Source organism: Symphodus melops (assembly GCF_947650265.1).
Source record: "Symphodus melops genome assembly, chromosome: 6".
In the NCBI taxonomy this organism is placed as follows: Eukaryota; Metazoa; Chordata; class Actinopteri; order Labriformes; family Labridae; genus Symphodus; species Symphodus melops.
In genome coordinates this window covers 13,566,988-13,585,025 of record NC_136696.1, presented here as the reverse complement: position 1 = coordinate 13,585,025, position 18,038 = coordinate 13,566,988, and the positions used below count along the sequence as shown (strand labels likewise).

At 42.2% G+C, this 18,038-nt stretch overlaps 1 protein-coding gene across 2 annotated transcripts in view; it reads right to left on the bottom strand.

Annotated features, from left to right (window-relative positions):
- Positions 1-221: 221 nt before the first annotated feature.
- The window catches only part of znf469 (zinc finger protein 469), a 185,229-nt gene continuing 167,412 nt past the window's right edge, over positions 222-18,038 (bottom strand). For both annotated transcript variants that reach the window (XM_079345953.1, XM_079345954.1), the window contains one exon: positions 222-13,818. In XM_079345953.1, the coding sequence (XP_079202079.1) occupies positions 1,814-13,630 (11,817 nt within the window). In that variant the 5' untranslated portion in view covers positions 13,631-13,818 and the 3' untranslated portion in view covers positions 222-1,813. The remainder of the gene's footprint in view (positions 13,819-18,038) is intronic.

Below are 18,038 nucleotides of genomic sequence, written 5' to 3'. Positions count from 1 at the left end.
CTACTCAAGAGTTATGTAGACTGATGGGCTGTGTTGATTATAGTCTTCTGTTGTTTGGTCTTTTAATCTGAATTTGTCGCCTTCTGCTTTGTTCACAGTGGCATAACACTTCAACTTCAAACAAAATAACTGTTTTCTCTTTGTGTCTGCTTTCACTCTCCCTCTTTCTTTCGTCACCTCTCTCTTCTCAGCCCTTTTTCTCAGGTTTTGTAGTACACCAGTGGACAAAATGAGAACATTCCTACCAATGTGTGTCTAAACTTATGCCACTGCGTACTATGGCTTTTTATTCCTATGTGATAATGATGAATATTCGTGTAGGAATAGAAGCCGTTTTACACGAGGCAAGAGGGCAACATGACAGCAGCAAGACTCAGTCACTACCTGCCCGACAGTTCTCATGGAAACGAACACATTATTGGATAAATGTAACTGTCTTCTGGTTAAGCTTTTCCTGTTGTAAAGCTGTATTTATGCTATTTTTCATCTTATCACTGATGTGCTGATCTAAAGAAGAAACAAAAACAAGTCAGATTTTGTTGTGTGTGCACCTGTTTTCACCTCCAGGCACAAGTAGCTTCCATTGCTTCCAGTGTTTGATGCATTTGGTGACAGCTGTGGTCCACAGGGATGGAAGTTGGAACATTTGCCAAACTTAACATGAACAAAGAAAGAAGAGAAAGAAGATACCAATTCATATCTTTATTAACAATCTATAAAAGAGGCACTTAGTGAACAACTTGCAAGAGGCACTGCAGTTCCCTTTCTTCTCATTCTGATTCTCTTTGCACATTATTAAAATAAAACTTTGACATAAAGCATTACACCAAATAATCCAATAATCTACCTACACTTTTATACAATATAAGATACATACAGTATAAACAAGATGAAGCACCTTTTTTGTCCTAGTAAATACTCATCATAATTAAACAGTTGGAGTTACAGACACAGATGATTGAGTTTGTGATTTGTGTGTGGTATTATCAGTGCATGGGAAGAACTCCGAATACAGGTCCTGGGACTGTGACGTCCTTGTATGCACCTGAGTTTAAACAATGGAAGCTTTCCTAATCTTCTGTCGGCCTACATTTGAAGTACTTGGATGGTTTACACAGTATCTTGAACAAACTACAGAGAATCAGTAAAAACAGTTGGATGAATGTACTGTCATTGCTACAGATCTCACGTTCCCTTCCGAGGACATTGGCATTCACATTACAATCGAACATATTGTAGCACCAGGTAATGTTTATACAAAAGGCTAATATGATGAATGTCAATGCATTACAGTAAAGTTAAAAAATAATACAAAATGAATATGTAAAAAGAATGTAATGAAGGTGCACAGATGATAGTCCAGGTCAGTTAAGATGTCATTTGGTCCTTTTAGCAGAAAGACTGAACCTAAAAAGATCATGTTACAAATGCAAAATAAACGTGCATTTCTTTAAAGAGAATATTTAGATATATTTTCAAGTATCCTTTTTCTTTCCTCAAGGTAAATGAATTAGAATCTCTTATATGGATCTGAAATGGATGATATCCACAAAAGAAAAAAAGAAAAAGACAAAGACCAATGATTTTCCCAACTAGCATATTCATCTTTGATCCATAAATTCATATCTGCCGTTCGTCCTCACATTTGTGTGATAAAAACACATGTACACAGAAGACATAAAGTGACTACGTAAGAAATAAAGATAGCATTTCACAGAAAAGAGCTGTGCAAACTCATTCACCATAATGAATTTAAAACATTTATCACTGTGAAATATACAGTCCCTTATTCACAGATCCATCTTGCCCCCTCTCAGTTAATAGATTCTGATGTGTCCTTCCTTAAAGGAATCTTAAAGCTTGTGAGTTTTTGGCCAAACAGCTGGCTTAGGAGGTGGTTCTGAGACTCCGCTGTCCTGTAGGAATGGCTCTCCATTGACCGAACCCCCGTTTTTGGCCTTGATTTGTTTAAAGAATTGTTTATTGGAACTGAAGTCATTTTAGAAATAGGGAGATGCAAAGGCCGCCCTAAAGTTCCCTTTTTAGCTTTGAAGTCCCCGTTAAGAGGAGTCACTATCTCAACTTTTTTACAGCCATCAAGCAAGCTTCTTTTAGACTGCAAGCCCAGGTTTGAACTCTTGCACTTGGAGACAATTTTGTTGCTAACAACGTCATCCCGTACTGAGGAAAGGACAGGGTAATCATTAGGTCCGTCCGACTTTCTTTGCAAAGAGGGATTTGAACATTTGCTTGTGCGAAATTTCTTTTTGGCCCGAGAATCAACACCAAAGTTCTCTTGTGTTGCTGGAGAGCAAACCCTCTGTAGACTGTGGGGGGATTTAATTTCTTTCCTTTTTTTCTGTGGTCTCACAGATTCTTTGTCCTCATTCAACACTGAAGCATTGGGGGAACTCTTGGAGTGGAGGACAGGTGTTGAATCCGAAGCCTTTGTGCTGTTTGTTGTCGTGCAGTTTTTAGTGTTGTCGGTTATTTTGGCTGGGGTGATTTTGTCTTTAATGTGGCTGCTACATTCCTGCTCAGCACCTTGAGATAAATTCAGCTTTTTGCTGTCATTACATTTTGTTGTGTGATGCTCGCCATCCCTCTGCTGCTCAATGACATCAGTAGCTTTTTCATTCATCACTGACTCAGGTGTCTTTGACATGGTTTGACTGTCGTTTAAGCTGACAAAACAGTCAACACTAGAAAGTAGTGAACCAGTTTTTTCTGTCTCAGCTGTGTCACTTTCATCGGAGCCTTCTTTAACTTTAATAATCTCCTCCTCCGCACAACTATTCTCTTTTGACACTGACCATGAGGTTGTCTCTGCTCTAATGCAGACTGACTCATCCTCCTCTTTCACATCATATGGTTCAGCAATTGATTTTCCATTACCCACTTTATCAAGAATGGGTGAGGTGTTTAGGTCAGTTTCCTCTTTCTTTGGTGAAGCAGAATCTGAAGAGCTATTGTGAATGCATTTCTCAAGTTCTACAAGCAGTTCAGAGTAGTCCTCAGCCACATCCTCAGTTTTCACATTTGGACTTGTGTCACTGTGGTATTCGTTGGAGATGGTCTGCGTGGAGTCATCTGCTGTGGACACAGACGGTTTTGAAGATGCTGTTTCTGAGTTTTGACTTAAGTGCAGTGAGCTTACGCTGGCGATGCCGCTGTCAGAACTATTTTCTTGCAGACTGTCAGAGAGAATTCTCCTCTTCTTACTTGCTGGTGAGTCACATTCATCTTCTTTGGAAGCAGATGCTTTGACTGGTCTATAAACGCCTCTGAATTTAAAGATTTTGTTCCCGCCAGACAGGTGTTTTTCCATGTGACGATCAAACTGTTCCTTCTTAGAGAAGGTGTAGTTACAAGTGCTGCAGATGAAGGACTTTTTAATCACATGCATGACATCAGCACAGAGCTCACAGGTGTAGAGTGTGGTATGTTTTGAATCAAGCTCATCCACCTCCTCGTGTGCTTTCTTCAGATGGTTTTTAAGCTCCTGGGCCTCCTGATAAGAGACAGGACATTTGTGACATAGGAAAATCTTTTCCAAATTGTGAACCACCAAGTGTCTTTGGAGTTTAAATGGTTTGGGGAATTGTTTCCCACAATGGTGGCAGTCTCTTGAGGGGTCTTTGCAGTTTGGATGCATTTCAACACTTTTAGGTGTCTCTGTTTTGTGGAGGACCTCAAGTGGGGTTAATGTGTTTTGCTTCCCACCTGCTCCTCTGCTACTTTTAGTTTTAGGAACTTTTGGCTCAGCCCCCTCAGAGGTTTTCCCCCCTCCCACAGTGCTATCTAGAGCTACAGATTTTTCCTGTTCTTTAGTAGCTTTGCTGGACTCTCTGTTGGCTTTGCTGGGGCGGTGCTGCATGATTGAGGTGATAAAGTTCTTCACAGCTGTCTCCTGCATGAAGCAGCCTGGAATGCCTAACATGGAGCCCTGAGTCTGACCTCTCCGGGCAAACTGAGTGGCATGCTCTCGCAAATGTTCATTGTACATCCACACATCTGATATCTCCTTCAAGCACATTCCACAGGTCCAGATACCTGTCTTGTTCTTGGCATGTTTCTCTCTTAGATGGTCCCTTAGCTGCTCCCTGGAACTGAACTTGCGTTGGACGCACATATAGCAGGTTGGAGGGGGAGAGGGATTGTGGGAGAGTTTGTGAAAGTTCAACTCACCTAGGGTGAGAAACCAAGTGAAGCACACTTTGCATTTGTACTGCTTGTCTTTAACCTTTATTCTCCCGTCTTGCCTTTTTCTGCCTCTTTGCTCAATTACTTTTTCAGATTTTTCTTCATCTCTGTTTTCCTCATCAACAGTTCCTATAGGTGGAGCCACTGTTATGTCTTTATTAGGGTCAAAGAACTGAATCTCGGGAAGCTGAAATGTTGTGTTGATGTTCTGGATGTCAATGCTGTTGAAGGTTTGGACATTGTCTGCGTTGCATGGCTCTACAGTGTAGTGGTTAGAGGGCACGGGCAGAGGGTAAGGTGCGATTGGCACTTCTGGTTTGCATGTGCTGGGATTAGAGGGCGTCATTGAGCCTGCATCAAAACCACTGAAGTCACTGGAGCCACTCCATTCAATTGAAGATTTATCAATGGTGCTCTCAAGTGGATCTGAAAGGGTATTGCCAAACTCCTTAGTGTTCTCACAAACATCCTGCTGATCAAGTTGTTGAACATCTGACAATGGCTTGTCATTAAACTTCAATGTGGTGTTATGACACATATTCAACATGATGGCATTGTCAGTAGGTTTGTCCTGATATTCACAGCTCCTAGTCTGATTGTCAGTGCCCGTTGGCTGGGATTGTTTTTCCATGCATTGATCTCTATTTTGCATGAAAGTTTCTGAGGGAGGAATGTTCTGAGTCACATTTGAATCAAGTGATAGTTTTTGTCTTTTACTTTTTTTGCTGTACACCCTGGGGCACTTTTTCCTTTTTGCCTCCTCATCTCTGGGGAACAGCTGTGAGAATGTGGTGTCGTCGTCAAGCAGAGACTTCAGATCAGGACTCAAGCTGGGAGGACTGAGAGGGGCAGAATTCAAACAAGACATAGGATGTGCCAAGTCTGAAGGGCCATTCTTATTCTCACATTTTATCTCAACTGTCACTTTTCTCAGAATCTCTTGGGCAAGTATCTCTTGTGTTTTTTTCTGTTCACACATTACTTCCACGTTGCGCAGAGTCATTATAGACTCATCATATTCTCTGATCACATCTTTTTCTCCATGTATCGCACTTTCAAAATGTTTATCTGTGCATACTTCCCCATTTGCCATCTCCTTCAAGCTTGCTTGTGCATCATCGATTTGATTAAGTGCCACAGTCCCATTAAGTACATTTAGTTCTTCTGTTGGGGATTGAGCCTTTTTGACAAAGCTGGAGTTTACAGAAACATGGTTGGGGAATGGCTCTGTTCCCGTTAAGGCTCTGTCAATGACATCCACCTGTTCCTTGGGAGATTTATGTTGCTCTTGTAGCCCACTGCTTTTGAATTCAGGAGTTATAGCTTGAAGTATGTCTGTTTTTAATATATTCAAAAGCTCATCAGAGAAAGGGTCTGGCTTTATGTTTGCCACACTGTTTTTGGTCTTCCGAGCCTTGTTGTTCTTGTTTGCTTTTGCTGGCAGCAGAGGGTTTTGATGACCTGTTTCATCCACTGCCACTGCACTCTCAGATGCCATTTCCTCAAGGACTGACTCAGTCTCTGCTGCTTTAGATATGAAAGTGCTTGTTGTCTCCGGCAGCCCATCTATTTTTGTTGGGAAGCAGGTCTGTGAATCATCTTTATGTTCCTTCTCTGTAGTTTGTGATGCTTCATAAATAAGCACAGTCCCTTGATGGTTTGATGTTGTGCACTGTGGGCCAATGTGTTTTACAGGTCTGACCAAATGTTTCATTGCTTTATGTCTTTTTAAACCTGGCACAGTTCTGAAACACATAAGGCAGATTTCACACATTACTTTGCCCTGTTGGGGATTATTTTGTGCCTTTTTGTGAGTTATCTCTTTGGGTACTTGGTGCATCGTTAAACACAGGCCAGACTCTCTTGTTGAAGGCTTTTCTGATGGGTCTGGTGCAATAGGCATTAGTTCATTTTCACAGTTGATGAGTGGCTTGGTATTGGGTGAAACTTCTGAAATACCTTTCCTGATAAGTGAATTGTCCTCAGCAGCAGCCGAAAGAGAATCAAAAGTTTCTGCCTCAACCTTTTTCAGGATGACAGCCTGAGTCTGCAAATCTTCAACAGGTCCAACATGAGTACCAGCTAAGGAGTTTTTGCCTTCGTTTTTAGGTTGCAGACCCAATGAAAAACTAGTAAAGTCCAAACTCTGCTCGAGGACCAGTGGTTCATCTGATAAAGTCAGATTAGCTTCAGGGTCGGAGTTCAATAATGTAGCTGTATCTGCTTCCCTTTCGTGAAAAATCAGTGCAGGGTCAATGCTCAAGACACATGGTTCACAGTCCTCTCTGGGACTCTGTTTGATGTTTGGATTCTCTTTAAGTTTACTTGCTGGGGAAATTGGTATGTAGTTGTACTGATTCAGTTGTGGCGGTTCATCTGTAATGCTGATGTAGTTGAGGGGACTGAGTTTGAAGTCATAAATGAGATCTCTCTTTTCAAGTTCATCTGATACACTTGATTGCTTTGTTGATCCGGGAACTGGCAGTGGAGAACAAATGTGGGTTTCAGAGTCGGGGATTTTACACTCAATTCCCGAGTCAAGGGTAGGGGGGCTTATCAAAGAATACTCCATCCCTGCGGTTGTATTGAGATGTTTATCATTGTTTAGGTCCTTTTTTGCATCTTCTTGGTTTATTGGAGATTTCCTTTGTTGGACTGAGTTTTGGTCAACAGACACAGTATTGATATTGCTTTGTGAATTACATGAATCTTCTTCTCTGTCCCATTTCTGCATCAGCCTTTGATCAGAGGTTGATAAAAGAGGACTTGCTGGTGTTGCGGTGTCTACAAAAAGACAGTCACTTTCTTCCACCTCTTCCCTGCATGGTGAGTTTTGGTGGCTTGCCATGAAATTAAAAGGGAGATGCTCTTTGATATCCTGAACATCTAAAAGCTCTTCTTGTTTCTGAATGGTCTCAAAGGGAAGATCGGTGTCAGGTTTAAGTGAAGCGTTCAGTGAAATAACTTTGCAGGAATCATTTTCGACAATGACATCAGATTGCGAAGCAACCAGCAGACTGCACTTGTCCAGAAAGGGTGAGCAGTGACTTTTGTTGTCTGAATTGGTTTCCACAAGTATAGGACTGCAAGGCTTATCTGAGGTGACTATCTCCACCGACATATCAGTTGTTAGACTTGTGCTGTAGGTCTTAGCAGGGCTTTTAGAGGGAGATGACCCGATCAAATGGTCCTTTTCAACTGTATTAACAGTTATCTTCTCAATAACACTGCCACCACTTTTTACTTTCAATTCACCAGCAATTGTTAAATTGTCTGAGGATTCTGGATTGTTAATGAGTTGTTCTTCAAGTGACGACTTTGTAATATTTTCTACGTTGTCACCAATGTCTTCACCAGTAGCAGGTAAAGCCTCTGATAAATTAGTGCTCACAGATAGAGCAGGAATTCCCTTCACTGCCTCTGCTACTTCATATTCATTGGTTGCATGCTCTGGACAGTCACTACTGGTTATGAAAACCTGTTTCACATTGACAGATTCATCAACCACATGTGGGTCAGGTGTCACTGCACTTAAACACAGTGTGGACTCAATTACATTTCTATTCTCAATTGTATTTTTTGATGTGGCTTTAGTCTCGTCCTTGCTATCATTGTTTTCTGTGGACTCCCTTGGCTGTGATGAAAATGGCTGGTTTACATCAACGGTGGGGTCAGTGCTGTTAGAGAGAGACAGCTGGGACTCATTCAGAATAAATTTAATATCATCCTTCCGCTCATTGATATTTGGAGGTGATAATGTATTCTCCTTCCCAGTAATTGCTTCCCTTTCACTGTCGTCTTCTCTCTCAACTGCATCAGTTTCTTGACATTCAATTTCTTGATGTTGTTGACTTGTGAGAGAGGTGATTTTTGTCTCCTTGTGTTCCGATATAATGGGTTCTTTTTTGAATATAGAGTCTGAAATCACCTCTAGGCTTTTCATGAGGTTTTCTGTATATCTCTTCTGCTCTAAGATTTCCTCCTTTGTTTCTTTGTTAGTCTTTTTTTCAGCCTTTTGCTCCTCTGATCTGTGGGCATGGTCCTGTTGTTGATGGAAAACTTGTGAGACTGTAGTGATAACATTTGGTGCATCGTGTCGTTTTTCAGTAAAATGTTCAACTGCCCCTGTATCATTGTTAACTGGATTGTGTGGATTGTTTTGTCCGCCAATTAACTCAAACTGGAATGGACTGGCCCATGGTTCCGTAAAAGGCTCTGATGGCAAACTGGCCACTGGTACTTCTATTGTTTGCACAGGGCACCTCATATCAAGACCAGTGGTTTCACTCCCTGACTCATCACTGAGACGTAAAGGTGAAAATTTGCTCATCTGCAGCTGCTTGGGGACACCCTCTGCTAGTAATGGTGGGCTTTCCAGCTTTGTTGTTTGCAGCTGGTTTTCAAGCTCATTCACTATTCTTTTTATCTCAAGTTCATCCTCTGATGCACAGATGTTGAGATTTGCACCATAGTCAATTATTTTTTCTGGCAGAGACAAAGGAACGTGACTAAAATCTGGTTTCTTTTCGCATGATTTCTCAGAGTTGTCTTTGTACTGAGATATTTCAACAGGTAGCTCGGAGCTCACAATAAGGTTCCAGTCTTTTTGTACCAGAAAGGGAGAGAAGGACGACACAAACTCTACCTTTTTATCATCTGCATTTTCCAATGAATGGAAACCTTCTTTCTGAATCGGCATATCTGAGTAAAGGCCACTTTCGAATCCTCCAAGATCCCCAAACATTGAAGATGTGTCAAAGGAAAGTGGGGATTTAATGAGCACTTGTTCCTGATCCAGGGGGTAGGGCATGAGGTGGAGTGTATCTTTTTGTAGATATGGGCCTTGGCTTTCCGTTGGAGAGAGGCATACCTCATCCATCAAAGAGGTGCAAAGAGCTGAAGGCCTCTGTGTGTCTTGCTTGTTGCATAAAGTTATCACATCTTTTACTACACAACCACTCTTGCTCTGTTTTTCAGATATGGTATTGTCTGATACGTCCCTTCTTTTATCCTTTGTGTTTCTGTCAGTATTGAAATCACTTTCTTTGTTGATCATGGGAGTGTTTGAACTCAACTGTTGTGACTTTTTATCTGAACTGCTACACATTGTAGGTTCTTCTTTGGGGCTCAGACTGTGTGATCTTTGTGTGTTGACTTTATCGGAGCTGACTGTTGTGCCAGTATCTTCTCTGTAAGACTCTAGCTTCTCTCCTGATTTTGTGGTGTTGCATTTTTCAAGGTTTTTGTTTGTCTCTTTTGTTTTCAGTGAGGACAACACTGAAACATCATCTTCTGGATTTGAATGAAACTTCTTTGGATCCTCTGTACTGCCTTTGCTATCAGAATGAATTTGTTTGTTTGTATTATACTTCTTGACAGATTTAGTGAATGTCAGTGATAGCATACTTGAATCTTTAGATGACTTCTTCGGGGAGGACCTTTCATAGGTTTTGTGCTCTGGAGACTCTTTCTTTTTGATTTCTGTCTTCTTCTCACAGTCTGAGTCAGTGCGGTCAGTGCTTTTGGGGCTGTTGATACAATCACTTGAAACACTCACAGATGTGCTGAGTTCACTGCTTGTGGATGACCTGCTGCCCCTCCTCCTGAGTCTCTGGTGAGAACAGAGTTTCTCAGGCGAGAGAGAAACCTCCTCACTTTTTTTCATCTCAAAACACTCTTTTGACTCATGTCTCCACGCTGCCTGGTCCCTCTCACTCCTTGCTCGCCATTTGCACTCTTTAGTGTATGTGTATTTACATCGACTGCTTTGATTCAGTCGCCCTTGGCTTGCTATCTTTACAGGTTCACATTCATCATCTGTGTCTGAGACGTAGTCATATTCTCCAAATGCAGGGTTTTGCACAGTGGGGGTCAGTCTCTCCATAACCAAGGAAAATTGGAGGTTCTTAGTGCCTTTAACATGAAGTTTATGGAGCTTATTTTTTTGTTGAACTATTTTGTGAATAAGTTCTTTGCTCCAGGTGCCCCCTCCAGTGCTTTTCCTCTTGCTTTCTTTCACTGCAGTTCTTGAGATTGGCGATGTGGAAGACTGTGAGGATGTTGACCCTCGAAGTGCATTGCTTTCCTGAATGCTTTTAACACCACAGCGCTTGGAAAACTTGCCAGATAAGAGAAACCTTTGTGTACTTGTGTTCTCTTCCTCACCCTTGCACAGTTTTCTTGACTCTTTCACTTTGCTGTCTTGTTCTCTCGTCTTCTCCCTTGAGGCAGTTCCTGAATTTTTATGAGAGACTTCCTTTTTGATGTTGATTTTCTCATCTCTTTCTAAATTCAGAGTTATTTTCTCAAGTTTGCTTTCTGTGCAGTGTTTTTCAGTCTCAGGGCTCACAGCATCAGAGTCATAGAAATACTTTCCCTGTGTGAACGACCTGGCATCATTTGCGACTTGTTTATTTTTGCTCTCATGGACCAGGGATTCCTTGGTTTTCATACATTGTTTGTTTGATGTTGCTTTGACAGTTGTAAGTTCATCATCAGCAAATGCATCAATAAAGCTGCTGTCAATTTCTGCATTGTCTGATTGATATCCCAGTCCATTTAAGGCTTCTGTGATTAGGCTGTCTAATTTGGCATCTTCCATTTCTAGATCAGGGAAGGGGACAGGCAGGTTACCAGGACCAGAAAACAAGTTCAGCTTCATTTGATCATCCTTACTGTCTCCTTTAGTTTCAGTGTCAGATATCAGATCACCATTTTTGTTGAGGCCCAACAGAGACAGGTGAAGGTCAGAAGGGCACCTTGACATTGAGGCATTTGACACAGACGACACAGCTTTTGTGGCGTCGGCTTGAAACTTTCTGTTTTCCTCTATCTTTGATATGTCTTTTAGGTCATTTTGTGCAAATGGATGGTGACTGCAGTATTGCTTATGACCTAGAAATGAAGCCAGGTTATTGAAATTCTGGTCACACTGCTTGCATGTCAAGAGCACATCCAACTGGTCAAGATTTGCTGTGGCTAATGAAGTGGCCAACAGCTGATGTGCAGAGTACGGTGGTGGAGGCTGGTGATGCTCCACTCCAAAACTGTCCATATAACCTTTGTTGCTATCCATGGGATTCTTGTGAATTGTGGTATTTTGTAGGTAGCTCATGATGTTGTCTTTGGCTCTGTCTGGTGCATAGGTATGGTTTCGTGGAGCATCAGAATGAAACTGGTGAGGGTGAGAGGTCAGGTGATCTGACGGTATTTGTGTTTTGGGCTGGGACTGGTGATAAAACGAGTGAGGGGTTGCTGACTTTGACATTTGACTATCCTCTGAACTGGTGTTTACAGGACTGGTGGATGCTGGAGAGAGGGAAGAGCAGGTACTACTTGATGCAGGGTTATGAACAGGTGAGGGCAAAGGGGATTCATAAGGTGACACCATCATAAGACCCATGGGTGGGACCTGTAATGGAGGATAATTGTAGTTTCTTGAAGATGCAGCTGGAAGAGACTGGTTAAGCCCAAAATATACTGCCTTGGTTTTGGACTCACATACTTGTGCATGGCTCATCTCTACTTTAAATGTAGAGACCGTATTACTGCTGTGTTTTACACTCTCTTGTCTTTTGTTTGAAAATCCATCACTAGTTCTACTGTTCAGGAATGAGCTTGGGTTTTTGAGTGAGCTATGTTTAAGTGATTTACTATCATCTTGCCAGTCAGTGGGGGCAACCATGTAGGACAATTTTTGAGAACTTACTTGCCTTGATAACTCAATTCTGTTTTGGTTTGGCATGGCAGGCGTTGGTCGAATCTGCTGCCAGGGCATTCTGTTCATTTTAGATAGATTTGGCCTTTGGTCAAGGGGCTGGGTCTGAAACTGAAACTTGTCATTCATATCAGTATACTGCATTGTATTTTGGTTGGCTGTTGTGTATGTCTTACTAGGCTCCTCCCATGAGTTTGGTAACCTATTTAGAACCTTATTATTGATGTTTTTGTCAAAGGTTATTGAGCCTGTGTGAATGTTACTGACTTGAGGGTTGTGAAATGATTTGCTAATAAAGTGCCCTTGAGAGGCGGGACTTTGGGAAATATTTCTTGCATGATGCACACTTCCTTGAATGAGTGTTCTTTGGCTGGCAGCTGTGTCTTTAGAGCGAGAGTTCCTATTACTCCCAGAAGTAATGGCTGAATCCCTACTGTCTCCATGTCCAAAAGTTTCTGTGCTTTCAGGTAGGGCAGTCTGTCCCTGCTCTGACTGTTGTGAGCTGGTGCCAGAGCTGTCACTACTCGCTGAATCCTCACTCAGATTCCGTGGACACTGTATGGCGGGTGCAACCCCTTGAATAAACTGAGACTGTGGAGGTTGAGAGTAACAGCCTCTATCTTCTGGCTGCTGTTCATTAATGAGCTGAGAACTGCTCTGAGCAATGTTTTGACCTTCTCCAGACGTAAAAGAAAAAGAGTTGTGAGATACATGAACAGCACCTACAGAGGAGTCTGTAAAGTCTTGAGATTGGGTGTTTTGTTCACATGGAAAGGAGTCAGAGGCTGATTCTTCAAGGAAATTATATCCATATTGAAACTGACCAGGCACAAATGCACTTGCCTTATTAGCTTCTGTAAGGGCAGTGGATTTTTGGGATGACACCCCATAGTTAGCACCATTAAAAGTTTTTTCAGGAGACTGCCATGCATTAGAGCCACTCAGTTGGTAGTCAGGAATCAGTTGACTGCCAGGCTGTGCACTGTTGATCTCCATTGATGCAGCCTGCTGCTGCTGTGACAGGGGTGGATGTGGATGGTTTGACGTTCCACTTGAGGAACCTAGTGCCTGTGAGGTATAGCTTGGGGAGGTAAGGTTAGAGGGGGCTTCTTGGAAGCACCGGCTATAGTTGAGCTCTTCTTGTTGTAGTTCGGCCTCCCTCTCTGGTATACTGGGAACGTGGAATCTGTAGCTGCCCGAAACTGGGCCACGGCTGGTCTCCAATTTCTTGGGCGGCAAAATCTTCTGTTGTGGGTAGGCAATACCAATGTTGGGGTTTGAGCGTGGATTTGTAATGCTCAGTCTGTACAGCTGCTGAGGATTGCCACGCTCTGTTTTTCCTGACCTTTTTCCTTTCTCCCGACTGCGGCCCTTTCCACTTGGGGACTGGGGGCTGCCTTTACCACTCGACCAATTCCTGTCACTGGAAAACTTTGATCGGTTTTGGAGTGACCTGAAGTCAATCTTCCCTGCCTGCTGTGGCCGTATGACAGCTTCTCGTTGCTGAGGACAGTCCCTTTGCTTCTCTAGTTTTTCAGTTTTGGCCTCAATGCTGCTGGCTCTGGCCTCAGTGCCTGTGCTTGCAATGTGCTTTGAAGATTCCTTTGTGGTTTTGTCACTCTGTTGTTCCAGCGCTGTCCCCACATCCTGCAGTTTGAACTCAGTGTCCAGCTCTTTGACAGCATGCAATTGCTGAGTCTCTCCTGCCATGGTGCACAATGCGTGCTGTGAAGGCCTTGTCCTCAGAAGAGCAATCTGGGAGACAGGGGCATCGTCTTCTTAAAGGAAGAATCAGTAAAGGTTCAGTGGCAGGAACTGCAGGGACAGGGTTGCTCGCTGCAGGCTCATCTCTTCACTTTCATTGTGAACTGCTGATCTGGCACCAGAACAGAGCACACCTGCCAGAAAAAGACAAAAGAGATTCAGATGACAAGCTTACTTTATCAATTTTTCTAAAAATGTGATTATATTATGTGCTTTTTAAACTCAAATCAACAATATAAATCATCAATACTTGTGAGACATTATACAACACCATGAATCACCATAATTCCTCCCAAAAAAGAAACCCACTGTTAACACTGTCAGCACTTTTAATTATTCATTATTCCTTTATGTGAGATAATAATGACATTCAATTTTTGATCGTTGTATATAAGTATTGAAAAGAAAAATGCATGTTCTGAGGATACATTCAAAACTCATGAATAGATAAGTTCCAATTTCAATATTCCAGTTTCTACCAGCAGAGAGCGCTGTTGCAACATTTCACAGTAGTGCTGTCACTGTACAAAGAAGTTCTAAAACACTGCCAAACTCATACTCACTAATGGAAAATACTCCAAACAATTAAAATCAACCTTCCCCACAACAATTAAAAAAGCAAGTAGACTTTAATCGTTGCATTGCATTACACTTTAAAACAACTGACAACTGAAAAGAACAAGTCTCACAGTCAAAATCCTGCACTAAAACAGCCCCAAAAGGAACCAGTTTTCTTGAGGCTTCAAAACTATGAAGACTGAGACAAATATAGTTCGTTGATCCAAAAGGCACAGCCAGTAAATGAATCACAGACTTTTTAAGAGCAGGGACACAATGCCACAGTGTTCTTTTGCTACATGGAGCTACAGGTTTGGATCATGGAGGAATAGCAGGGATTAGTCAGTGCGCTAATAGACAGTGAGAACTATGGGCACACTCTTACTGCCTTTTCTTTGGCATTTTTTTTGCCCTACTTGGCACGCTTCTTTTGATTTTGAGGTCATAATGGATGAAGCTGTAATTAGATTGAGTATGACATATTATATTACTTTACAATATCATTTTCTGGCAAATTCAATGTTGTTATGCCCTGTGTAAGTCAGAAATCTGCAAGTTGCTGTCAGCTTCACAGGATAAATCACAGCTTTTAACCTCAAAGGAGAGGAGTGAGGATGCATTATGTGTCCCTGCTGATGACATGCAGCCCAAGAGGGTACATTTATTCAGTGTACAGACTCAGGGCATTCTCACAGGCACAGGGAGAGAGCTAGGATTGACTGGCATGTGGCATTGCATCTTGAGGGCTAAGTATACATCAACAAACCAGTAAAAAATTTGTCAAGATTCCAAGTGACAAATGGAATATTGATATTCCCGTGAATATAAGACCCTTCACGTTTAACTATAGGGATGACTATCTATCTTGTGTTTTCTGGTCTCATCCTCTAGTAAACCTCTCAGAGGTATTTAACAGGATGGGAGGGAGGCTCAAGACAGAGACCTGGCTGATTTCAGGCCTGGTTGTGAAAAATCACATCCCCTCAACAGCTCCAGAAAACCTGAAAGCCGGAGTGTCTGCAGCTACCTCTGCCACCAGTTGGGGAATCTGGTGTGAGTGGCCCTGCCAGCGTCTCCACCAGGAAGGGCTTGATCCATCTTCCCAGAGTCAACAGTCACAATCATACATCATAGACCCAGTTGTATTTGCTCAGACTGGCCGTTGAGGTATGAGGCTGAGGATGAATGCCTCCAGCAACTAAAAAAGAAGTATGAGGATCACAGGGGCCTTACAGAAGTAGCACCAAAGCCTCAGCTGTCAGTTTACAAAGAGTAAGGGTTCATTTATATCCTAACAAATGCCTTGTCCACTTCCCCTTCAGTCCTGAGCAGCTCAATAACTCTTCCTTTGCACCAACCATCACATAAGCCAGAATAACAACACACAGATTTTATGAATATCAATTGTCCATAAATTTGGTGGCATCTTTTGTTTTCACTTTTTTGGTTTTATCTTTCAAAGAATAAATTGCTCCTCGAATGCACTTAAAGTCAGTGTGGTGGTGACAGAATTGCAAGCTGGGCACAAGTAGATATCAAATCTTGTGTGACTGGTCTATATTTTGTTCTATAAAAGTGTGTTATAGTGGAGTTTTATAAGTCAATTAAGGCAATGTGTGTGTGTGTGTGTGTGTGTGTGTGTGTGCGTGTGTGTGTACTTTGAGCCTCCTGTCATGTCACCAAGTGTCTAAAGCAGTGGCGCCCCATATAGCATCGCCACAACACCACCCTGATTCCTGAGACTGCTGAGTGTTGAAGAAATAGTGTGTTTGTGGTGTAGGTGCACGTGTGTTTTACTGTGTGTGACTACCTAACTAGACCAAAACTGAATGAAACTAGAGTTGTTCATTATTTACAAGTGTTGGTTTCTCTCAGTAGGGAAAGTGAAGAAAGGTGCTTGAATGAAACTCAATTTCCTGAAAGTCTTTTTTTTTCTCCTGTCATTTCATGCAGGATGTATGTGGTGTTGGTTTGAGTGAAAATATGCCTGAAGCCCAGTGAAAATCTGCATCCACTCGTTACACATGTCTTAAGCTTCTGCAAGTTCTGTTTTCCAAAAGGCAAGAACCCTGAGTAGGACTCATACCAAAGTCAGTTAACTTGAAAGACTACAGACTCAGCATCTTTTGCTTCTGAGCTTTTCAACATACAGCATTTGTTGATGTGTGCTCTGTAACAGGATAGCACCCAAAGGTGGCTAAAAGAAATGGTAAAAGCAGACTTTAGCAAGGGTGGGCAATCGTAACACTTGTCAGATCTCGAACAATGACTCTCCAGAGATGCAACGCATTGATGGAGCCAAGGGAAGGGGCAGCAGCAGGCCGAGCAATCCATTTCTACAAACAATGGCGCCCTTTATAATAATGGCAATCATTAACTGGCATTAGGAGAATCTTCCCAACTTGTTCAGTTTTTCCAGATGCTTTTCCCCTGAAATATCACCAAACAGTGTCCCAAAGAAGACAGACAAAGATGAGGAGAGATGAGATCAGAGGTGGTGGAGAGGTGAAGACGGGAGGAAATATACTCTGAATAAGAGTAGCAGGGAAGGCCATTAAAGAGTGAGTAAATCACAAAGAAGGATTGGTGTCAAGACCTGAAGGGGTAATATTCGGTAGACCAGTGGGCTGTGTAATAAGAGGGATGCAGGGGGAGGATTAGGTGGCAGACAAAAAGCAGTCTGACTGCTCTTCTCACACCTCTCCCGGCATGACCGGTCCAGCAGAGGGAATGTAGTGAGAACGGCTGGCCCAGTCCCATGCTGAGGCGTGCCGCCAAACCTCGGTCAGCGTGCCTGCTACTCTTCTGTATTTTTGGAAACATCCATTATGCAAGCAATTTGCCTTTAAGATTGTTGCTTCCATTCAAAAGCACACTAGGAGGAGAGATATGTTTGTAATGTGAGGAGGGCCTTGCATGCTTTCACAACTTCACCACACAGTAATAAGAGTAATAACAACACAGCTCTAAATGTGGAAGTGTGAACAGTAGTGGCCATTCTGTGGTTTACAAGTTAAATTTTATGATTTACAGAGAAAGATTAATGATTCAATTACCTTCTTTTATACAAATAAATGTTTTGTGAAAAGCCTAAGGAGACATTGAAAGATGCAGGAGAAAATTTTGAGCGCTTCAAATGAAACACTGAGCATAGTACTGAAAGAGGCTTGTTATAGTCGTGCCTTCCTACCTCCACCAACCCCCTAACCCCGCCCTTTACCCAATGTGGTTAGCTGCACAGTGGGGATGATGGAAGGAGTGTATGTGTGTGGTGTGTGTCTGAGTGTCTCAGAATGTGTCTCTGTGCATGAATGCGTTTGTGTGTGTGTGTGTGTGTGTGTGTGTGTGTGTGTGTAGAAGGAGGTTTTGGTGTGTAATTCCAGAGGCTACCCATACCCCCTCCCAAGTTTTTCCTCTTTCTCAGACGAGGTTTTATTTTTATTTATTTATTTTCTAACCACTGGATTCTGGACTCAGTCTGTTTCCATATTGCTTACCACTGCATTCCACAAACATGATGGAATCTCAGTTTGAAGGTGTTTAAAGGTTATTTTTTCCTCTTTAGCACAATTTCCCTTGTTTTGCTGGGTCAACTGAACATTACCTGTGTGGCTTTTCTAAAAAATGAGCTTAAGTGTAATAGATTGAATAATGACTGAGTATTACAGGATATTACTGAAAAGGGCAAGCTAGATGAAATTTTCCTGAGTCCTACTCATAACCATGATAACCTGATCCTTAATGGACAAAATCTGACTTTGGGGTTTTATTCCCCCTGCATTCCTTTTTTCAGCAT